Genomic DNA, 25,783 nt, shown 5'->3' on the forward strand with positions numbered 1-25,783 from the left:
AATATTCAAATATGAAAAATGTTCTCAATCAGTATGTATATTTTTTTTAAATGACGGCAGTACAACATTGCATTATTAATGTGTATTTCATATGTATGTTGTTAAAATAGTGTCAGATATTAAAAAGATATCTTACAACCAACCTATTTTGATATATCTAAGTCTAGCTTTTATTCAATTTTCTTTCAGAGGAACTCGAAAGGTAAGTCTCGTAATTAGAAAATGTAATTAACAAGCATGTATGTTATACTATAGAATTATATCTATATTGTATATCTCAGAATAACGACCCTAGTCATGGCACCAGATACATCTAAAACAAGCTTTTTATCTATACACAAGAACCAAGTGAACCTACAGACGTCGTGGAAAATGAAAGTATTTTATTATTAGAAGATCAAAAGATGTTTTAACTTCAGAGTCACTTTGTTGTTGGCATATATAGCCTAACGAGGTATGTCTCGGCTTTGATGATTTAGGCTTGATTAGGTGTGGAACCTAATTATATATACTTCTCAAAGCTGTGAATCAATTTTTAAAGCTACTGGTATGGATTTCTTAAAAAAATAATTATCATGATGAATACGAACTATGGTAAAGGTTAATTTGAATTTTCCCAGTCCTTTAAATTTATATGTAATGGACGCGCGTGTTTTTTAAAATTATATTTGGCAGGGAATATAAGTATTTCTCGTTTTGAACGGCCTAATTGCAAAACCTGAACCCATTTTTAATTACGCATAATTCTCGGCTTGTGACCCGTAACTTAAATAATGAAGTTTGTGTGATCGTCTTGACTGAAACTGTCAAACCAGGCGTCTACAACCTTAATAGAAAAATCACAGCCAATATAAGCTTGATCAAATTAATTTTCAAATATTCTCCTTTTAACTAAAATTGAAATTTACTGAAAATCGTTATTTTTGACGAGGGGCTTTATAAAGCAGCCAATTAAAATTTCTCATAACCAATTTTCAAATTTGAAACGTACTATTGTGTTATTTGGGGTTTATTTATATGCAATTGGTATAGGAGTTCGAATGCTATGGTTTATGTGTATATGGTTCGTGTGGTATTAGTACAAACAAAGAATAGTCTGATATACAAAGACCTACAGTAATTAAAGCTCGCCCTGGGTACTGAGTACGTGATGTAATTAACAACTCATCGCTTTTAAAACATACTTGGATTGACAAGTCACCGTGGGTGTTAAGGACTATTGTGGTCACAGATAAGGTGGGATTGTCTTTAACGCCTAATATGTGCATAAAAAACACGTGTACGTACGTCTTTAAGGACGAGATCAAACTATATATCTTAAAGATGATCCGATATTTACGTAAATAATTGCTAACAGGTGTAAAGATAATTTCTACAAAAATGTTAAGTTGTCTATAAGTACGTAAGATATAAAATATTTTCATTTTCTTGTTAAACTAGACATATAATTACATAGTTCATTTATAGTTCATCCATAATGTTGAATATAATAGTATTATCGCGGGATAGATTGATTTAATATAATCTAATGTGAATGTTGTGTATCGAATGCCTTCTGGGTGTGTACATCTACATCGAACGCGCTCATAGTTTATAATATTTCCATGTGTAAAGCGAACATTCCAAAGTAAATTCTACATTTAACTTATTTAACACTGTTCTCTACATATCTATGTAATAAAATGTACATAAAAATTACGTTTAAAGAATATACCAAAATACATCATCTTAGACAAATGATGATTCAAAGGAATGGTATATACGTAGGATATCTAACACGGCTTGTCAAAGTAACAACAAAAGCCAATCGAAAACAATAAACATATTTATTTTCAGTGTTAAGTACAATTTACCAGGAAGGTTTTTACTTGAAACACACTTCTGCAAGGTAACACCTTTCGTCATTTTCATTAAACGAGTTCTGAAGTCAATGCCAAGCTTACTCAAAAGTAATTCATTATGTTTGTTTAGATATAGAAAACTTGTCAATTCGTATTGTGGACGAAATGTTAATGATAAAATTTAAAAGGGGTGGAGGTCAAATACATGACTATCAAAATGGATTGTTAGTCTCAACGTTTGCTGAACACATTCGTTGCGAGCAAAATGTCAAGATTCTTTGTACTTTTCCTTAATGATGTAATAAAATTCTATGATATTCCACAAGTTACACTTTCTTTTGGTCTCTGGCTTAAATCCCAGGAAATTGTTGTGACAGAAACAAAGGTTCATGGTCATATTGAAAATAAAAAAAGAGTAATTGGATTTTTTAAGATCGCGTAATCATCAATTAACTGAGAGAAATACCATGTATTATTCACCGAAAAATAAAATCATTCGTAACTTCTATTTTGCCATGACTTTTAAAATAATTTATTGATAAATATCAAAATCTAAGTTTATTTTTGGTCCATTCAGAATGATGAGATAAAAATCGTTGATATTTTACTGGGAGAACAGTATATTGTAAATACGCAATAACAAACTCAACTATAATCAATGCATGTGGAAGTGGGAATACATAATAGCATGAACACTTCGTTAGACGAATAATTATGTTTTCATTTCTATCACAAATATCTTTCAAAACAGTCCAAAACATTTGCATTGATATTGTGTTGAACAACTTGATATACTGAAAGAATATTTATCTGTCACAATAAATAACATATTTCTGTGCTGACTAATTGTATCTTTCTTGTTCCCAGTTTTGATGATTTTAAACTATAAGTTTATTATAAATTGTATTATTTCATTTATAGAAAAATTTGTGCGTAAATGATGAAACCAGGGCCCGGTTGTTCAAAGGATGCTTAGCTTAATCACATGATTTAAATCAGAGAGTAAGTAACTAATTGGGTTCTTAAGAATTTTATAAAAAAAATGGTAAAATGTCAGAAATAATTTTATTATTTATTTGAAAATTGCTTTTAAACTGTGCATGAAACAAACGAAAAAAATAAATCACTGAAACTCTTATCAATATTATTTGTCTCTTATCCTATATGTTTTTGGGCGAATAAAATATATCTAAATCAAATCAATCAAATAAAAAACAATAATTAAGTATTTGTGTAACAATTTACGACGACAAAAATGAAATTGTATTACATGAAACAGAATAAGCTTCGTGCAAACTGAATGATGAACCAGGACATTACAGTATGTGTCCTCCTTAAATTACTTTAAGACAGACCAGCTGTCTAATAAATGTAACGTCTCCAGGTCCCTTGCCATTGTCAGAATCGTAATGAATTAACAAACATCATCATTTCCCGCTATGAAACACAAATCACAATCTGATTAAAACACAGATCCTTATAACCACTCCGTTCAATAGAGGATCTGACGATATCCCATAAGGGGTCACGTCCAGATGACCTTTATACCACGTGTACTTCAGAGCAAATGCAGTTTCTACACCTTACAACATCAATTGAAAACGTCTTTTCGCCCCAGTATACATATACAACTAACTTTGTTGTGCACTTCGGGCGAGATGATTACTTAAACGAAAATAATTTGGACAGCTTTTTCAAACTATTTCGTCCCCAGTCAAGATTCTGGCAGTGCCAATTTGATTGGCCATTTCAAAAGGTCATCTTGACGTGACCCCTAATGGGATGTTCTCAGATCCTCTTATTAAACGTAGTGATAATAAGGATCTGTATTTAAATCAGATTGCACAAATCAAAAACCATTCTTATTCCCGTTGGTGCTTTTTCTCCGGAACATCACGAAGGTATATCAGTCTTCGGATTTTCTTTTGAGCTTTCATTTTTGTTTTTAATTGCGGATGTTCCACATGTGAAAGCGGTTCTAGTCTTACACCATGATGATTTTGATTTTCCTCCCTTCGAAGGGCTTTTGCTCTCTTTTTCTTGCTCCAAAAGTCTTCATCCCCGTGGGATGAATGTTCGTACTCCGGAATTGCAGATAACAATGGAACAGTGTTTAGAATATTACGGGGGGATTGTTTCGGGGGAGGTGATGTCACAGATATTTGTCTATTTTTCTTCGCCTTCTGAATAGCAACGGCGTTTTCTGGAATAATATTCAACTGTGGCTGATGAAGTGTCATTCGTTTCGCCCTCCTCGGTCTTATTTTCAAAGCGTCAAATGAAAGGGCTGGTACATCACTATCGGATAACTCGCCACTCGTCGACGAGCCATCACTACTCCTAACGTCAGACGTTTCACCATCGTTTGAAGAGCTACTGTAGCTACTATGACTGACCACAGTGGGCACGGCGGTATTGCCGTGATATTCGTTAGTTTTACCTTGGTTGTCAACGTCATCATCAAAAGATGGCGTCGGTGAATCGGATGACTTAGTTGCTTTGTCAGAATCTGGCCTGTCTCTATGTTTGGCGCCATTAGGGCGCATCGACCGTTTGCTAAACGCTTCATTTTTCAACATCTTAAGCGCTTCGTCCTTAGACGCTTTGTTTCTAATACTAAAGTCTACAAAGTCATACAGGTCAGATGCACTTACAAAGCTAATTTTCACGTGATGTGTACGCTTATTGAGTCGGTCAGGAAGCGCCGGAAGTGAAAGCTTACTTCCGGGTTTATTGTATATGCGTCTGGCTTTTTCGGCCTGTCTTCCGATTAGTTCGTCCAAAGATGCTGGCTTTCGCTTGTTTTTCACGACGGGAAATTTGGGAATATGTTTCGCCTGTACCACAAGTGGCAACGATTCTGGAGAAGAAAATCTATCCGGTTCTACGAATTGGCGCGAATTAGCAATGTTGCGCATGCGCTCTGTATACGCTAACATGGATTCTCTTAACATTTTTTCTCGCGCCCCCATTTTGTTAACGTTAATGTCGTGCTCCTTTTCGTATCGAACTAGTTTTCTATCACACTCTTGTTTGGCACGAGACAGACTCGTGTTCACGTGACGAGATTCACTGATGTACGACGTAGCATGAGACGACCCAGATGATGTAGACATCACACCAGGTCACGTGGCCATCGTGACCTTTTGTAAGCACCGGCAGATCTCACTTCCATTGTCGATCACAGAATTAGTCCTGATCTGAAAAACAGAGAAAGCTTTTTATTAGTAATGTGAATCAATCGAACATCGCGCAATATTGCCAAAAGTTCAAAGTTGAATCTCTATAAAGCCAACCATCTAAATGCTTTTATATAGTGTTAGAATTCTGTAATGAATTATAAAAACAGATGAATCATGTTTAGTTAAAGTGTTTTATAACTAAAGTCTAGATTCATATAACAAAAGTAAAAAAATGGGACCTTCAGCTCAACCCCAACCAGGGTAGCCATTTTGAAATCATGTCATTTTGCACTGAAAGAATCCAGAAATGCTAAGGATTTTGCCTATTCACTATCAATATTGATGTTTTGAACCAAAGATTCGATCTAAATTTCTAAATTCATATCATTATCAACTATGGATAAGTACTAGCCAGACAGCATTTTCACTTTTAGACATTTATTACATTACACGGTCATTATTATCTTTTGATTATTACCTGTAAGAACACATTTTATTTGTTAAATTCACAAATAAGCAGCCAACCAGTGGCCAGGTCAAACACACAGGGACGAAGGTTATATTTTCATTTAGTTTCCCTTCAGAGTTAAGTCGAATTATGAAGCTCATATTTGTAGCTATAGCTCTGACATTACAATTTTGTATTGTTACGTCGAACATAACGATTCTAAGGTATACCTTATTGTGTTACCTCCTTACCGTAAGTAGTTGAAATAAAATGTATGTCTTTTCATCAAAACAGTTTGTCGTTGTATGTTTACTTGTGGTATTACAATCCTATACAGCAATATACACAGGATTAGTATCTTAACAACCAGGTGACAAACTTCAACTCAGGTAGGTGAACCTCATCAATGGTTATTTACACGAAAGGGGCATCACTGTGCACATTTTACTATTTGATTTTTAGAACCAGTCGTCGCCTGTGCATTTGGACATATTCTAGTTGATATCACCGTATTTTCAGACGTTCTGGATTCTTGATTAAAATTGGGTACAAATTGATCCCATAAAGACTGGAAACTATTCTACTGTTGTAAGGATAGACACAATGCACGTAAACTGTTATAATAGCAGTGCCTCTGTGGATTGTCTATTGCGTGATAAAATTTCATAAAAATATATCAAGGCAGAACCAAGATACCACAATTTGGTAAAAACAAAACCGAAGCAACTCAAACCCGTTCGTCTCACCAACAGAATTTGCTAATATAATCTGTACCAATTGTAATAATCTGCAAAAAGTAAACTGTTTGTCAATTAAAATGTCTGAAAGTGACATCTGATTTTGTTTTTTCTTGTTTGGGATATTTACTAGTGCATTTCCAATTATAAACTTATTATCGAATTAATGTACATACAATACTGTTCCGCAGTCATTACATTCATTATCAATGACGCAAACGATATTATTATTTAATGTTTATAATACAATTGATAGGTTGTTTTAAATTACATTATGTACAATTATGTTCTTTAAATTTAATCATTATTCTTCAGATTAATATATGCCGACAACACCCCTTCTACCATTTACATGTACACAAAGGCCTGCTATAATATATCGTAATCAGGCCCCGGTACCACGTCTTATAATGCAGTAAATTTGTTCTAATAAATCAAAACGGAAACTGTGATATAATGATTTAAACAGGTACAATTATTTTGACAGTCTCAAAATTTATAATCACCATAAGAATAATAATTTATGTATTCTTGTAGCAAAAGAAAACTTATCTACTCTATTTGTTTGTTTACGATTCATCTCCGATTTCCAGAGTTTACGATCACTTAAGTCTATGACTAAGTGTCTGCGAAACATGAGAACCATAAAAGAAAGAATTCCTGTAATATGCATGATGACAGACTAAGTACCAAAGCGCCTCCACACTTCCACAGTGTGAGTAAAGAAGAATGCACTTGCAATATTATATCATCTTAATTTACATGAAAACTACAGATAGCAGATAGTGAAGGATTATATCGTATCGCTTTTGTAGACTATTGAGTAGCACACAGTAACATATATCTTCATTTTCACAAGCAATATTTTTATTATAGCAACCACAATTAAAAGTGACGTATTATCAATTTTATATCACTCAATATCTGTCCCATTCTATTATACTTCCCTATCTATTACATAATTACTCCCAATCATTTTTCTTCTCACACCCTCAATAATTGCATACACGCATAAAGTTTCAACGCAATCTATATCCAACTTCATGTTTTAACCCTATGGTTTAACTTATATCTCTTAATTAAAAAAAACCCATTATAACCGAAATTACTTATATACGAGGTAAAATTTGTGCCTTCTTGAGTGTTCTCGTTGCCTTGTTAGTTCTAATAATATCGATTTGTCTGATAATAGAAACTTCCAAGACTGATTTGTAAACAAATGAAATTAAACATTGAAAAAGATGCATTGTAAAATCATTTTATATGGGTATGTTTTGTATAAGAGCAAAGCATTTATTGTCTACATAAGGAATTTCTAGATTTAACAAGAAGCAGCATATTATTTTATTTTAACATGCATCGCTATATCTATCCACCATATAGGGCTTTAAGTTGTGCATGTAACCCCCATTGCGTGACTTTAAAAAACGACTAAATTAATTTGAGTTTTTTAATTCTTCATAACTTCTTCCAAACGTCTCCCTTCATAAAGCCTTGAATTAAGAATTCGCCCCTGTGAGGAAGCTTTTGGGTTATGTCCTGTGGTCAAGACACACTATAATCTATAATATTGTAGTTTCCGTCCCCGCTTGATGGTTTTCATGAAATGAGTGGGACGACTGGGTTGCCCAGCGTCAGTATAATCTGACGGGGTAGGGTGTGGTGTTCGTGTCTTTAGCGTCATCTTTCTGTGATATAGCACTATCATATGGCTACTATAACACGGGGCACAAAAACACCCCGGCCAGGACCATTCACAACACATCATGTGAAATTTTGAAAAGTGTTCACAACTGTTTTGGATTCTTTAGGGACACAGTCAAACCTCGTAAACTAAACGTCAGATGAGCCATATTAAGAATATTTTGTTTGGGCTTGACCAACGAACTTCTTTGACTTAAAATCGATTATCGACCTTTGTTTATTTGTTATAATGTAGTCTGCATACTCTTATAAACAAATCCTATATGTAGAGCCGTTATTGGTTCGGGCCTTAAGTAAGGTTATATCTTAACAAACATTTTGTGTTTTAACATTACATAAATAAAACACAGGTATACACAAAACACCTGAACTTTATAAACCTCTACCAATACAGGTAAAAAACACTTCGATACGTCTCAGGTAGCCGTTAATATTGGCAAGTTAACACGTGGATATTCATGGAATACCCTGTTGATTTATAAGGTTGTATAATGAAAACCCAGGGACCGTAAGACTAGGCTGTTTCTGCACAGTCGGCTGGAAAAATAGCCAAATTAATTAATACCTCGCTCATGTCGATTGGGACAATCAACGAAGTTTTTAAGAGCTACCTGGTTGATTAAACAGGCTGGAAATGTATAGATATTTGAGAGCCATGAAGGTGTGCTATAAATATGTAATCAGGACTCAGCGAAGCCAAATAGGGTTTCCTTTTATATCTAGGTTTACGATCCCAATAGTTCAAACTTTTATGTCGCTTTTATCGTATTTCTGACTTTGTAAACCTTGATAGTCATCTCCACCCCAATCACTTAGAACAACGTACGTTACAGTAGTAAACAATGGACAAAAATGATTAAGCTAAACCCTGGCTCGTATTGTTATTGTTACCAAAATAAATTGTGTAACTGTATCCAGGGTTATTTTTGTCTCATATTTCGTTATCTTTAAATGAAAAAAAGTTTCGATTTCCGATAGGTTCATTTACAACAATCACACAGTTATTAAATGGTGACATTCGGGAACATAGTGATTAACAGTATACATAATATTTTGTGACAATGAAATTATAAATTTTAAGTAAAGGATAAACTTATATATTATTTATAGTTTGCACTTATGTTGACTCAATAACCATGCTTTCTAGTATTATCATTATCAGTGTATAATGATAGCACAACACGTGCGGTGATTCTATTGTTTCGGGAATAGTCGATGGCGTACCAACGTGGGGTCATGACCCTACTTTTGGTGGGAACAAATGAATGACTCGATTCCAATCAAATGTTCAATCGAAATCGTTGACGATGACGAAAGAGAAAAAAAATAGGGTATTTTGATAAAAAATATGCAACAATATATATAACAAAATATGCCGCGAGAATAAATTATATTCATTTACGTGAAAAACTGTAAATATAAGGAATATATTTTCATTTTGTAGAGGTTATGAGGGGATAGTGATAATGGAGCCCGTGTAAATTTTATGTAACCCGGCTTCGCCGAGGCTACATAATTTACACGTGCTTCATTATGATTATACCCACGTAACCTCAACAAAATAAAAATCTCTTCCTTGAATAATCCAAAAAGTTTTGTAACTATCATTTAAAACATCATTACCATATATGTTATGAAGACGAAGCTTTAATTACTCCAATTTTGACAACCGTTGAAAAGGGATAATGATTCCATGACGAAAAAAAATCATTAGTAGCCATCCACACATTTAATATACCAAACCAAAAAATATCGAAATCATTAATTTTGGAAATCAGTGGATGGGACCAAAGGTACACAAATAACTGATATAACAATGGCAACAAACAAAACTTCACACACACGGAGAAAATCGTATAAGTAAATGCAATATTTCCTCAATTCACGTGGAATTCACGTAAAGAAATATTACTTGTGTAGGAGAGACCGTCCTTACACGACCTTGGATATTGATCAGACGTTAAGTCCAACCAACCGACAAACCCAACAAAACAGTGACAAACACTATAAGACCGATAAAGTGTTTTATCAATGGCGATGGACACAAGATACTCAGGATATTAGAACCTTTTAACATTAGAGTTCACAACAATTGCATGTTCCAGAACCTGCCAGATTGATATTAGAGACAAAGAGGCAGCAAATGCGGTACTAACAAATTGATCGAACAGAACGTCAAACGTTAGAAAATAGGTATCGTCATGGTTATGGATGATAATGTTGGAAATATAACTTGCAAATAACTCAGGAGCTCTGATATTTCCTACAAATACAATGCATTTATTAGTGTTTGATTAGTTATATGTGTATAAAGGAAACTTATCGATGTCATAGTGAAGTCAACATTATATCGTTGGTCCGTAAGGACCACATACGATGAAATTTACGCTCAATTAAGAATTACATGGAAAACTAATTAAACCAACTGCCTTATATATATTTTATGATACATAATGTACTTTTAAATGATGAAAGAACTTGAGTGTCATTTGTAGGCTCTATTTAACAGTTCCGCCATAGTAACATCACATAGTGAAAGCATTGCAAAAGGCAAGAAACGTATCTACCAATCTATATCATTGGAATATTGACAAATGAAATAGGTTGCAGCAAATATCACAAACGTACCAATATGTACTAGAAAACAATATCAATAATTTGGTGAGAAACAAATTTGAAATAGGAATTGTTCATTTCATGCAATATAAGCAAATTCATCAAGAGGATGAAAGCAGTCATAAATTAATGTTAATATTGAAGCCGTGAATCTTGTTCTTTGGTATACCATACACGCATATTCGTGACACAAACAACGCTGATCAATGTTAAAAACCATGTGAATAGTTAGACCAGTCTGTATGTATATATCTGACATTACCATACATAAAACAATTGTATCTGGAGACTTTAACAAAAACAAAATATTACAATATGTATATCTGATTGTGAAGTCTAATATAGGTAAGAAAATGTACTTACCGAGTAGGAACTTTACAGAATAAATTGGATATATCCCAAAGTCAAACCCATGTGGTTAAATGCTTCTCGCGTGAATGTCTTGTAGCCATCAAAAGTGAGACTATTATACAATATTAGAGTGGGGATTATCCGTTACGTCATTATTAAGTATATACATCTCCTATACTACACCGTCTCAGCGATCAAACTATAATCCTCTAGCTATTTAAACGCAATGGTGATTTAAAGGCAACGGTGTCTACCCTTCTACCACGGCCGTACAGACTGTATATATATATGTATACATCTACCTTTATCTACACTGCATTGTATATACCTGGCATGAACAATAGTACTAATTATTGACAACAGACAGCGCGCAATTTTATGGATCGGTTATTTGTTCCATTGTTTGCCAATGACAATTTATTTTAGAGGGTTTATTGTTTTATAACACCTAATCGTATGATCACAATCGCACGTGATCTGAGCTTAATAATTATGATTGTGATCGCAGATCGATAACAAGTTGAAGACTGCAATTGTTTCAAAGTTAAAAGCGGAAGTGATACTATTCGAATCTGATCATCAGTGCACAGAATCAACTGGAAGTTACTTGGGTTTTTTCCCAGTTACTTATTTATTGAACTGGAATCATATGATATCAAATTGCACAGTGGCACAAATACATACCATTTTCAGAGTAAACACACACTGTGTCTTGCAGGGCAACTGACTGGCGATGTCTTACTGCATTTTCAAAACTAAAATAAAGTTTCAACATAAAGTTTTGACACTATTAAACTGTTGTTATAAAATATACTTGTTATTCCTTTAAAACATAAAGTGCCTAGTATAAACCTGTATCACTTTACATAAACTGAAATTCAAACGGAATTATTTGGCCTCCTTTTCGCCCGACAGGTGTTGTTTTCTTTGAGAATAAATGTCATTGATAGTGCTGGAAGCTGTCGCTCAAATTAATCCAAATAACACGAAACTAGAGCACAATCGAGTGTTAAAAATCTTATAGAGGACCCTGTAATCGATCAAAACCTTTAAATGTTTGGAAACTCCCGGTAACATATATTTGAATTACAATTAAAGTCCCGTAGTTTGGGAAGAGATGAGTAGGTCTTAACACAGATACGAGGATATGACAGCAGCGAATTTCCACTTCACTTCTGGGTCAAAATTGTACACAATAAATAAACCCAGCGACAGAAGATAACACCATTTGTCTTCACGAGATGACACGTAAGGGTCCAAAATGGCGGGTTTGAAACACTCGACCAGCAGGACACAAACACCAGCGGCAGAAATGTTTTAAAACTGTCATTTATAAATGCCAACCATATATGTCTTATTAAAATCGGATTGTGACGAAATGTTGGAATCATAGTGATTTCAAAAATGTGCAAAACATACGCAGAGCTTGCATTTATCGTATTTTGTATTTTATTGACAATATAATTCATCTGACCGTTTTTAGTATGCTTCCATAATACATATTATGTGGGTTTTTTCTATCCATTTTAGGAACATAGTTATCAAATTTTATCAATTACATGTAAACTTGCTTTCATTAAATAGGTTTCGCAATAATATATTTATATATATGACATTGGTTTTTATTAACATCCTATTTCAGAAATTTTATCTACTTTTTATTATCGACATGCATGTAGGATAAACCTCTTTGTGTCCTGGCGCAAATCATACCAAAACTATTGTACATCTACAAATGTTAACAGATGTTATTACCAACTTTATTACCAACACAATATAAGATATTTATCTCCCAAAAAAGTTTACAAATACCTCGCACGTGAATACCGATAGCCTTATGTCAGCATTAACAAAATCGTACGTTGGCAGCATATCTTCAGTAATTTTGTTCTTAGCTTAAACCTGTTTTTTTTACTACATCTTTATAAAAACAACATTTAATAATATATCAGCTAGCAGCAATATATTTTGTTTTCAAAATCTTTTAAAAGAAACTATTTAAAACAGTAAAGAAGCAGTAAAATCTAAAACAGTTGTACAAGTACTGGTCAACACTGACATTCATTTATTCCCATCATGTGTACTTATAGCAGCTTATATCCAATACTAGCTTCACTAGTGATCTTGTGTGTCTATTCCGTTGCTTTTGTGCATGACATAAGCTCATAGTAAACAAAGAATATGGATTTTTCAGGCAATCAGCAGTATTGCCATTACAAGTATGTAAGTAAGTATACTTTAGTGTCTACATCCTGATGTATTCTGCATACAATGTTTATGGATTTAGATGTATCTACCAAAGTCTAGCCACCCGCTGTGTAAAGTTTGTATGGAATTCAATGGCGATTCAGGCAGTTTATAGGACGATTCGGTACAGCTATTGAATTGCCTGTCGAATAATCAATTAGACGATGCAGATTGATCAATGATGAAAACTTACATTTAAAACCAATATCAGGACAAAACCACTGCTCTAAAAAATGAATGATAAATATAAGCTGTGCAGCTTTAATGCGACAGTGGAAGCACCGGACACTTTAGTGGCGCACTGAGAACAAAAAAGTATTAAAATACCAACATGCTTGAGTAGACTAGATTTAAAGCAGCTGAGTCTTGAAGTGGTAATGGAGGCTTCGATGTTCGGTGACGGAGACTAACGTTAAGAAATGTTACAGACCCACATTAAAAGAAATGTTCAAACAACAGCTTTAACGTGATTACAAAAGCGATTGAACAAAATTGCAAAACGAAATTAACATAGATCGAATAACTTGCTGAACTGAAATTATCCGTGTAAAATTAAAATACAAAACAAACAAAAAACAAAACAACAAAAACCCACATTTTTACAGATATATTGTACCTACACATTTCAGTTTTATAATTTTGATATTTTGATAATTAAATGATAAAAGGCAATGCGTATTTATAGCCACTGGTGCATATAAAATCAGTGGATAACTATTCAAATAAACAGAAATAAACAAATATTTGTTGTGAGTGCAACCTAGCGTAAATTATTATTACATCTAAACGCTTAAGAGTTCTAATGAACACGCCATTCAGCCATTTCCACTGCAGCGAATACAGATAAATGAAATTAAATGGAACCAGATGATATAATATCATTGAAATCTGAATCATGTATGCTTTACAGAGTTACTCAACCAGAAAATGTAAAATGTCAAAAGTTGATTAATGTTCCTCACAGTGTCGATATCATGTTGATAAACAAACTATTAGGATACAAATAACGTAGGCACTTTTTAACCAATATTGATATATGCCCAATGATTATTGCATTTGATATATATGCCCAATGATTATTGCATTTGATAGTGAGTACTATATATGCCCAATGATTATTGCATTTGATATATATGCCCAATGATTATTGCATTTGATAAGTGAGTACTATATATATGTAGTATATAAAGTATCGGAAATCATTGGTGTGCTATGACCTGATTTTTGCCGCATTCTAAACATGTGATTTAAAGATCCTTAAATGACGTTAATGGAGAGCGGCGAAAGTAAAAAATGTCAATCAAACTTGACACCTCAAGTGTTTCTATATATTGCATTTTGGTTTAATATCCAGGTGTGATCATTGCATAAGATATATATTACAATAAAAACGTTTAAAAGCACACATCTGACCCAAATTAGATTTTTTCTGAAAGACATTTGCAAAATTTTATTTGAATGAACGCCTTTAAGTTTTTGTACTCAAGCCTTAGGAATGTCTTCAAAGGCACGATGGAAGTCGGTACCTGGCAAGTATGTGCCAATATTCAAATTGTTTGATTAGTTGATAGACAGCTCGATGTAAGGTGTTATATATTAAAGTGGGTTGATGCAATTGTAAGCTTACGATTAATATGATTCCCAGGAGTCCCAGAAGAGCAGGAATTATATCATAACTGTGTTCACAAGAAATTATGAACCAATTAAGCTTTCGAAAATTGCAAATGAATTGGGCAGGCATGTCCTAAGTATGGCATATGCAAAGATAATAACTTGATGGTGGCTGGATCGTGCACATACTTAAACCAATTACAGATCAAACACATGCCTATTACTCTGAAATAAATAATGCATATATATTGTGAATTAACGACGTGATTTTCATAAATTGCATACATACATATCAACGTAATAATAACAACCTTTCTATTTATTAGATTTAGATTAATTATCGAGTGATAAACAACGTGGAAAGGTCGAATGTGTGCACATGAATATTCAAGTTCTTATGTACGGAATGTAGTGATTTCTACATATCTCGTTTGGGATGCTGATTAAAATTCTTCTGAATCACGATATAAGAACCTTGAAGTGGCCGAATATGTTGTTTTTGATAGTTCAACATAATTTTATTGATAAAGCTACACTATCAAATGGAGGAAACCTTGGTTATATGCGATACAGATAACTTTTGATAGATCATGTTAAGTAAACTTGTGAATAAAATTTAAATTATAAAAGGTTTTAACTATGTTTTTATTGTGTTAACAGAGGTATGAACACAATTGGATATAGACATATCCATAATTCAATGTAGGACGTTTCAAGAAAGCGTAATACAGAAAGAATACGTATGAGAAAACACTAATCAAATATAGACTGACAAGTCAAGTTAATGAAAGTTATTGACCGTTAAAGCAAAAGGTATTGAATTCATACCAGAATATTCAGAAGAGAAAGCGTCCAAACTACCCGCCATACCACCCTAAATCAAACGATGAGCAGATCTGCTTTAATAACACCGGAACAAAAAGTTTAGGTTTTAACAGAAGTAAGCAAACACAACATGGTGTATTTTGAAGGGGTCAAATAATTCAACTTATAAATTGCATATGAAAAGGAACCAGTCTTTGGTGTTTTTCCTAATTAAATAATACAAAATATGGATGTCACGAACAACAGTTCCCGAAGGAAATAAATCATTTATCGATGTGTAGTTGCCTTTGTCGCTATGTAAATTATAGAGAGAGTCTGACGTGGGTTCGTACTTTATCATGTTATCACGTTAGGGTTTTGAGGAATTCTGGGATAGCACACAAGTTTCTTCATCCTAGTTACGCGTCTGTTTGTGTTTTAAGATTTTTGCGTGAGATTCTGAAAATACAAATCTGTCATTCCCATTTAGGAAAAATTAATATTGGTAAAGCATTTCATGTTTTTTGTTTTCGATATTTATCATGGAAATTTATCCCGTGGTCTTGGTTACCAAGTGCATGATCTGTATCAGCACAATGTTTGTAAATGGATTCACGCAATCTTCTAGAGGCTTTAAAATCAATCTGTAGAATATTAATGATGCTATAAAGTATTGTAACCAAGGTCTGTTTCCGGGCAAAACGAATATTGATATCGATTGTCCAAACCAAATGGCCATCCTGAAATCCTGTTCGAGTACAAGAAATCTGTGTCTTTATTGTGTTTCTGATGTATATGCAACCTCTAGCCCTCTTAATGGGATTTTATACAGATCTAAATTTAAGTCCATTACCTGGGTCATTTATCAGGTAAACTTAACATAAATCCCGGATACGGTACAACCAAGATAAGGAAGTAGAAGACGACGCTTCAGTTTCGAACTATTAGATCATTATGCTTCAGAAAAAAGTCAAATCACAAAATCAATTTACTGAAATGACTTTTGATCCGTTTCTTGTGTTGTGCTTTCTCCCAGTACCACCCCATTAGTCACTTAGCACAAACAGCCAGGATTTAAAAGATTAATATAATTTTAATGTGCTTTGTTTTAGTTTCCTTATTTAAATTAAAGAGACGTTTATGATTCATAAGATGTCAAACCAAAAATTGTTTCTTCGGCGGCATGCTTCAGTGATATAGCACTATAAAAAGGGCAACAGTTCCACTATACAAGAAGACACAACATGAATACACCGCAGCCTCCCAAAACACGCACCTCGCCGCATACATGGGAGGCCGTCCTTGCATGACCATAGCTGTTAATAGGACGTTAATTAATCAAACAAACAAACAAACAAACAAACAAACAAGTAAGAGCAAATTGCCTACATATCCTATACTTCGTTTAAAAAGCACAGAACGTATGATGAAGCAGTTGGGGTTTTTTCGTGTAAAGTTTTGAGTCGTTGAATAAATCTTCTCAACACTTGCTCTTACGGTTACCGTACAGCCGTTTATTCTCGCGGTGCAAACATTTCGCGGCTATTTTCTGAATTGTCCGCAAACTATACCATTGATCTGTACGGAGTTACGTGTTATGTTTGTCTGAGTAAACATTAATTACACAAGCTACACTCACCATAATGTTTCCGAAGATATCAGACACTGGTTATACAGGTACTTAATTGTGTTTCAGTATTTACTAAGGTAAACAAGCAATCTCCAAAATTGAGGCCAAATTTGACTTCCACACTAATATCTGACATTTGATATTTTTTGAAAGGTTTTAAATGAGTATGCATATAGAAGATAAATGTCCAACACCTACCTAAACTACAATAATTCTGTAATGAAATCGAAAAAATGGTTTTGCTTTTTCACGATAACAATAGAACATATGTGGTGAACTGTATTGAAATATAACAATGGATCTAGCTCATACATAAATGACAATACAGTATAATTATCTCTCCTAATTATTAGTAGTGGTACAGGATAGGGAGCTCCTAAATCACCTAATAATCTCGTCAGTCTCGTAACGTATAATCTGTAACACGCCCCTGATAGTACCCATAATGCTTATCTTCTGTAGGTAATCTGTCAACACGTACCCGCTACCTATGTATCGATGTAATGTACTACCAAACATAACACCTCAATTAGCAGTCATCGATCACTTAGTGACTTTCACAAATAAATTAAAACAGTGTTGAAGTAAATGTGAGTAAATGTTATTCGTATTAGCATTAAGGTATGGTGGGTCATGCAGTTAACAACAAGTCAACGGATGAGGTACACATCTATTGTTTGTTTGTTTGTTTGATTTATTAACGTCCTATCAACACCTATGGTCTTGTAAGGACGGCATCCCATGTATGCGGTGTATGGCGTGTGTGAAGTGCGAGGTGCGTTTTTTGGGAGACTGCAGTGGTAAATTGGGATTTGATTACGTGGTATTTATAAATAATAATGAATATCGGCATTTAAACTAAATCTAACCAAGACCTGTTTTGTAAGAACAAGGTATATTGTCCCTATACATTGGAAAGTTGAGAAGTAATGGTATTACAACCAGCTCCAGAAGAGAGAGCGTCTTCCGCTTCCTGAAATATACCACTTTAAAAATCTTACTCCCCATCAAGTACCTTGCAGTCATGGTACTTACAACGGACCGCATAGATATGTCTGATAAAAATCGAACACATCTGACGTAGTATTGGAGATATGGCCATAATAAATCCGTTTGTAATACCTGAGGTTCAAACAAGTATAAGAACATGGATCATGAAAGGCACCTTTAAGTTTTTCGCATTTTCTTTCTATTTCCCATCCTTTGTGATCGGCAGGTATAGGCTATGTACAAGTAACCCTTTCCTAATCATGACATCAAAATCTATGATAAAATAATTTCTCCTCTCCAATCAAACAAAAATATCGATCCCACGACTCATAAATTACTGTTTTGTGTGCTTACCATCAACATCTACAACCGAACATTTTATGTAAAATATCAATGGTAATGTGGCCGTTTTGGTCGACTGCTTCTATATCTGTCGGTTTGCCTCACAGATGGTGAGGTGAGGTACTTGTACGGCAACTTATATGGAATTACCATAGATTATTTTGCTTACGATTGTTTTTACATTCCACGAAGACATCAAATTCAAGGCAGGTGTCATGAAATTATCAAAGTTATTTTTCTTTCTACTGCGAAAGCAATATCTTATAATACGACGAAAATCACGAAAAATAAATACCTTTAGGTTGTCTAGGAATAGCTTGCTTCTTCCACTCCCCTTAACTCTTTCCCAATAAACGTACCTTTTCACAACTTAAAGACGTCTACCAATAAGAGCTTTTTTTATTCATTGTTGACAATGACATAATGGTTTATCCAGTAACGCCTAAACTCGGGGTGATTTTGTTTGAGTCAGGCAGACACCCTTTGCCCACTTAAAACTGAATGACAAGGTCGGGAAAAGGCTAGGTATTCTGGGTACGATGTCTTTTAGATAAAGTCTTTGATACACGTGCCAAATACACGCTGTCATTCAATAATTTATCTCCGTCGTAAAACATTTTTTTATAAAAGACCTGTGTATGTCGAATTGAAATTCCGATGCATATTGATGAAGTCCAGATAAAGATTATTTTCATGCTGTGTTTTTCTTTTTTTCCTTTCCCCTATTTTTAATACGTAGTTTCTGCTTATATTTTGAGCTCTTATTATGGAAATCACCATACCATTACCCTTTGCACCATGTCACGTACAGTAACAAGATACAGCCCTGTATGTAAGACGTTAGAATTGTACCTGCTGCCCCTATTGCATGATTCTAAAAGGCGACTTATTTTAGGATCTTCCTAACTAACTTTGTTCTTCCTAACGTCTCGTTTGAGTAGGACGACTGGTTCACCCATTTTCAGTGGGGCATGTTGCTTGGTGTGCCACTATAAAAGAAGACACAACACGAATATACCGCAGTCTCCCAAAACATGCACATCGCACTATATGCACGCTACACACCACATACATAAGGGCCGTTCTTACATGACCTTGACTGTTAATAGGACGTTAATGAATATCAATCAATCAAACAAAATTAATGATATGATGTTTAACACAACCAACTAAAAAATCAACTAACCGAAGTATTGATTATGTTAATTCAACTTTTGAGAGTTTAAGAATTCCATTTGGATTTAAAGTTTAAAACTTTATCGCCGCTGGGAAGTTAACAATTGTTAAAGATACATTTATCATCAATTCGACTAAATTAAGTCGGTTGACTATCGACTTTGTCTTTCTCAAATGTGACAGAATAATACCCTTTGGTGACAAATTCTTCTATCGTTAAATCAAATGACAAGATATTTCAGTCATCTATAGATTTTTACTATTTTTGGTTTTAACTTTATACCGTTACCTGTGTATGTGACTGGACTCATGTGTCTTTTGATGTATTTTAAGGACCATTTTGTTTGTATGTGGATTTAGAAAGATATATTAGGTAGTATGAATTGATCCTGTTCATGGTTTAAAGTAATAAATTGTTTTATACATGTGCAATGTCAGAGCCTTTGATGCACTTGATCAATAAAAAGAAGTCAATGACTTAGGTTAGTTGCACATAGACAAACAAGACGGTAGCAAAAAACACATTGGTGCATCTTAAACATTTAAGACATTCGGTATGTTAATCTATCCTAGTTGAATACGAATATAAATATATCTTGCTAATTACTAGGATTATGGCACCAATGTGTTTGTCAATCGGCACAATTAAGATATTGGATACTAGTAACCCCCATGACTCAATCTGATGCAGACAACGCCATTTTGAGTATTTAAGCCAATTATTAAACCTCTGACAAACTACTTATCAAACCAGATGTACGCGTAACAAACATACTGAAACAGAGATACCGTGACTAAAAGCATTCAAATCACCGAATGATGCATAAATAATGAAGAACCTACCTCAAGGTTTTCGATATCTCTGATTAGATATACATAATTTGGACACTTAACGAATGATATCACTCATGCTATACAGATATCAGTGATAAATTATTTATTTGTTTTGTAATTTATGTTGTCTGGTCTGTTTGTATATTCTTGATGTGCGATATTACGCACGTGCTTGTCACTAACCTCCTGATTTATATACAATTTGCCTTAAAATGTGTGACATCATTATGTGTGGTACCCAAATTCTGGTCCCTTGTAAGGCCTAATGAAAATTAACATTAGCGTGCAGTACATAGAAAATGTTGATTTTTTCTTAATGTGATTAGGCTTAACTTACAGCTTGAGTCGCTTTAGGATGGCCTTCCTTTTATGCAATGTTTTGCGTTGCGATGTTTGATTGATTATTTTAACGTCCTATTAACAGCCATGATAATGTAAGGAAGGCCTCCCATATATACATGTACAGTGTGCAGTGTGTGTTAAGTGCGAGGTGCTTGTTTTGGAAGATTGCGGTATGTTCGTGTTGTGTCTTCTTGTATAGTGTAACTTTTGCCTTTTTTATAGTGCTATATCACTGAAGCATGCAGCTGAAGACACCCCAACCGGTCACATTATACTGACAACGGGCGTACCAGGAAGCTGCGGTATCTACGTGTTGTGTTTCCCTGTAAAAGTGAGCCTCGTGCTCCTTTATTGTGTTATTTCAATGCAGTATACTGCCAAAGACACTAAACAACACACCCACTTAACCGCAATTATACGGACAACGCAAAAACCAATTGCCCTACTCCCTAAGCTGGAACAGAAAAAAACACTTTTTTAGATATGGTGTGTCTCGGCAAGGAAACAGGTTAATAAGTGAAGTTACTTCACAATATTTTACAATTTAAAATTACATTGTCTTTATAGGACTTGATATCAACGTACATATACGTAACAATAATCGTATGGCATTGCATTGTAATTAGTTGTAAGTGATGAAATACAATGTATTACTACAGAATATTATACAAACAAGACGAAGAAGAACCCACCTGTTTTATTATCGTTCCCGTGGGACTCTGGGCTTCATTGTATAGTCAATAAAAGTAGCCAGGTAGTGTTGGCCTTAGATTTGTACTATTGTGAAATTCAACACCTCTTGTATATTTCAACATTGTGAAAGCTTAGTGAATTAAGCACTTGTAAATGGTAACCATCACAAATAAACATTGCGTCCGACCACTACTGATAATATTTAGACAACGCTTTATAAGTTAAGTAGGCCTATTCAGTTATTATAATTTTGTAATTTCCATCGGCTAAAATAAACATATTAATATCTTGAGTTTGCCTATATGAACTCTCAATAGCCCGGGGATAGACAGGGGATAAAGACTTTCCAAAGGAATGCGCTTCTGGATGCCTTCATGTATTAACTCCGCTACAACAGAGGTAGTTTAACTATAACAAATACATCATTCTAACTCTAACAAAAGCATTTGTAACAGATCCAAATCGTTCTCAGGTCGGGCATATGTTTACTAGGTTATCAAATCGGGTGGTTGGGATTTTTATCAATAGTATCTTTCTTCAATTCAAGCAATTTTATTTGTGAAAAGGCGAATTCCAGCTGTAACACCGGCGACATATCAGTAATTATGTTTGTATTTACTTAAGGTATACAGCGCTTATGACTTCTGATAGAACCAGGAGTAAGGCAAATATCCCATGGTAAGTCGGGTCTTCAGACTTATCGTAGACAGGTGAATTTTTCTTGAATACACAATAGACACACGTTTTTAGACTTACCTGGTCAGGTGAAAATCCATAGATAAACTTTCGGACATATGGTCCACTTGATCTATCGTCACCCTGTAGCTTTTATAAATGATTATTTAGCATTGTATATTAGCAAGCATAGCCTACTTCTCCACCGGACAAGCTAAAGCCTGGCTTACTTGGTGGTTTCGTATAAATATATGGATAGCAAAGAGAGACAAAATATGAAGAGGACATTTACGCTTGTAAAATTAATGTTTTAAGTATATGTACATTGTATATTCATTGAAAGTATAAACAAAACAAATGAATAAATCAATGAATAGCGCGATTTCGTATGTTTTCAATTCTAGATGATTCCAATACCCCTCCTAAAGGGGAATTATCTTAAAATCAAGATCATTGCGACCTGTTTTCCCCATGTCTCAATAGTTCATTTAGAAAGGTCTTCTTATTACGTGTATATTAGGGTTTGATATACCGCAGGCAACGCTTTCTAATTTCTAAAATTAAATATTCATAAGTGTTGGATGTTAGGTATCAAGCGTATAAAACAGGGCACATTAGCTATTCTCAATAAAATTAAATATTGATAGTGTTAAAATTTGGGTCAGAACAACTCATTAATAAATGTAAATTAAAATCACTCTCATTACGACTTATAAATATAGAGCACAGAAGTTAGAAAGGTCAATACTAGCGAGGCATTATCACCAGTAAATGAAATTTCACTGAACCAATTCTGCCTCGTTAAATTCCGTGAATATCAGTTGAAAGAGAAATTGGACATGTATTGATTTATCAGTAAAGAGACAATGCAGTTTATTTATCCAGTGTCAGCATATCACCATTCAGCCGTGCTCATCGCGCCAGGCACAATCGCTGTAACGGGATTTACATATACTTAGAGTCTACGGCACAACTAAACAAAGGGAGTAGCTCCCTGGTTCTATAGAATAAATCAAACACACATTTTAAGTCCCTTCTAGTAAAGAACTCGATACGTAGTGATTTTTTTCGGACACTGATATTCAGAAATAAGGAAATTCATTGATGGTCGACTTGTATACGTTATTTGCCAGGTATCTTGTTTCAGCTACCCGATGCTGTTTGCTATAACGATACCCTAGAGAGAACTCGATAAATGGCAAATTAGTCACATAAGTACACCATTTAGTAGTTAAACATTGTCATAGTTTCATCAACAGGGACGATTGGTTTGGTTTATAATGTTAAACGTCCTAATAACGATAAGGGTCATTTAAGGACAGCAACAATTTGTGCAGGGTGTTGCGTTGTTTGAATATCAATATTTTTCGGAGGAGGCTGCGGTATATTTGTAGTATTGTGTCTCTTGTAACAAAGTTTATTGTTGCCCACAAATAAGTTAAATCGAAGTGGAAATAAAATAAAATCAAACAATATAAATAGGAAACTTATTAAGCATTTGTTGTCATATTTTGACATGCATTGGTGTGTAACATACAGTGATAGATCTACGATACAAGTAGATATCCCTTTGTACAATTGATAAGTGTTAGACGCTTCTCAATATTTTATTGTTATCGATACACCTAAATATACGTAAATATTACGTAATGTATTGCTGTCACCGACTGTAGTAATTAACAGTACTGGAATCTCACAATTAATAGATATTCTATATGTCAGATACACATATAGATGTAGGTCATACCACATGAGGATAAGAAATAACTAAATATGCTACAGTAATTGAATTTTGATAGATAAATTACAATGTGTTTTAAGATAATAAGAAATACCTGATCGCTCGTACCACTATTCACAAATATGTTTTAATTGCCAGCCAACATATATTGGTGCTTTCGTCATACTTTGTGTAGTCTGTACACTAGACTTTTATTTGGTTATGCAAATATCCATGTTAATTTCTTATTGTATATTATGCATTTCAATGTTTTATTCAACAGGTACATGTGGTCTTTATAATCTACTAATATATGTAATCCGTACCGATTGTAGACATATAGCATCAACCTTCAGCTTATTAAGTATGCATCTAGCGTCGTTTCTTTGAAATTACAAATATCGTACCATCACAGTGATTATAGAAACATTCGTTTATTCGTATACGATCATGGATAAAATTGATAGGGCTGCTACAAGTTCATTACAAGACTTCCTTCTGGATAAAATACATTTTAACTAAACGGTATTCCCCATGACTAAAATGTTGTAGGACTGGGTTGACCTTAATTAAAGAAAATGGATGTTTTTCAGAAAATACGAGCTTTAATAAACGATAAAAAAATACGGATATTTACTTCATCCACCAATACGGAATATCTATGACAAGATCAATGCGTAAATCCTTCATAGACCCATGTGATAGATATATTGTGTTGGAATTGGAGAAAATATCTTATGCGAAAATCCTTCATAGACCTAGTAATACATCACATCCTTGGTATGTTTCTCCTAAGCTAATGTGTACTGGATCACCCGATATGATGCTACTTACCAATAGGCAGTCGTGCTTGTCCTTTTTACGTATACAAAATTTACGTATTGAGTTGGAATTTGTATACAACTGTTATCAAATATTTAAATACGTTATACATGACATGTTAGTCAAACGTGCCGAATGACATGATTATCATTTGAACAAAATATCATATTGAAAAGCACCTTTATGATCTTAAAAGTTTCATAGGTTCTGTTTTGACTTAAGATTTTCAAAATATTGCATTTTTGTGTGTATTGATATTTGACACATTATGCAGTATCCATAACTTAATTAATGTTTAAAGATATCATTCTTCTGCGTGTCTCTAGAAAAAATATTTGCTTTAATTTAAACACCACATAGATAAATCCATCTTAAAATATTCTGACCAAAACATCAGAATTATAAAAACAAAACGATAACCATGGTTCTATGACTTACCTAAATGACTTAATTCTGATGTCAATATATAAACGTCACGATCAATATATAAAGTCTCTTGTTCACAAATGCCCAGGAATAGATATAATCCAAGGTTCCTTATACAGAGAGATAAATCCGGCGCTCTGTGCCTTTTCGTTTCCGAAGATAATTTAAGTCGGACGTCCAACTAACCGGCTTTACCTATAGACATTCATATTAAGCCCCTCGGAATAATGTTTCCTCTGGAGACCTGGATAGATATACCGTACCTGTGTGTAAAATCGTATTGATCCACAGGTAAATACAGGTAATACACCGAAGGTTGAGTTTTACCTGTCGTGCTAAAGCTACAGATATGGTTCCTTATTTCCACAGTTTACGAGATAATTAGACATCTACCTGCCCTGGCTGTACTTTTAATGCTAATAAATATTTTGTGTTGTACCATTTCTGGGGTCAGTATTGCTGCATTAATTTGAAGTTGTTGCTAGTAATAAATGTTTATAACCCTGACAGACTTGATTATTAGGGATGTGAAAATGGATATTAAAATTGGATATTAAAATGTAATATATTAAAAAACCAGCTGTGTGTGATG

The 25,783-nt window shown here is 34.0% G+C and overlaps 1 protein-coding gene across 3 annotated transcripts; it reads right to left on the minus strand.

Moving 5' to 3' along the window:
• Nucleotides 1-1,812: 1,812 nt before the first annotated feature.
• LOC138333637 (uncharacterized) lies at nucleotides 1,813-25,475 on the minus strand. 3 transcript variants are annotated; one of them, XM_069282139.1, is made up of 2 exons: nucleotides 25,204-25,475; nucleotides 1,813-5,041 (listed from the first exon to the last, which is right to left on the minus strand). In XM_069282139.1, exon 2 carries the CDS (start codon nucleotides 4,955-4,957, stop codon nucleotides 3,704-3,706), a length of 1,254 nt encoding a protein of 417 aa, XP_069138240.1. In that variant the 5' UTR covers nucleotides 4,958-5,041; nucleotides 25,204-25,475; the 3' UTR covers nucleotides 1,813-3,703. The 3 variants fall into 3 exon arrangements, with proteins under 3 accessions (XP_069138240.1, XP_069138241.1, XP_069138239.1); XM_069282140.1 differs by lacking the exon at nucleotides 25,204-25,475 and adding an exon at nucleotides 18,799-18,852; XM_069282138.1 differs by lacking the exon at nucleotides 25,204-25,475 and adding an exon at nucleotides 10,892-11,155.
• Between the last annotated feature and the right edge of the window lie 308 nt (nucleotides 25,476-25,783).

The sequence above is a fragment of the Argopecten irradians genome, chromosome 10, assembly GCF_041381155.1.
Source record: "Argopecten irradians isolate NY chromosome 10, Ai_NY, whole genome shotgun sequence".
Taxonomy (NCBI): Eukaryota; Metazoa; Mollusca; class Bivalvia; order Pectinida; family Pectinidae; genus Argopecten; species Argopecten irradians.

Coding starts and splice junctions, on each gene's coding strand:
- LOC138333637 (XM_069282139.1), bottom strand. CDS start 4,957: ATGTCTACATCATCTGGGTCGTCTCATGCTACGTCGTACATCAGTGAA.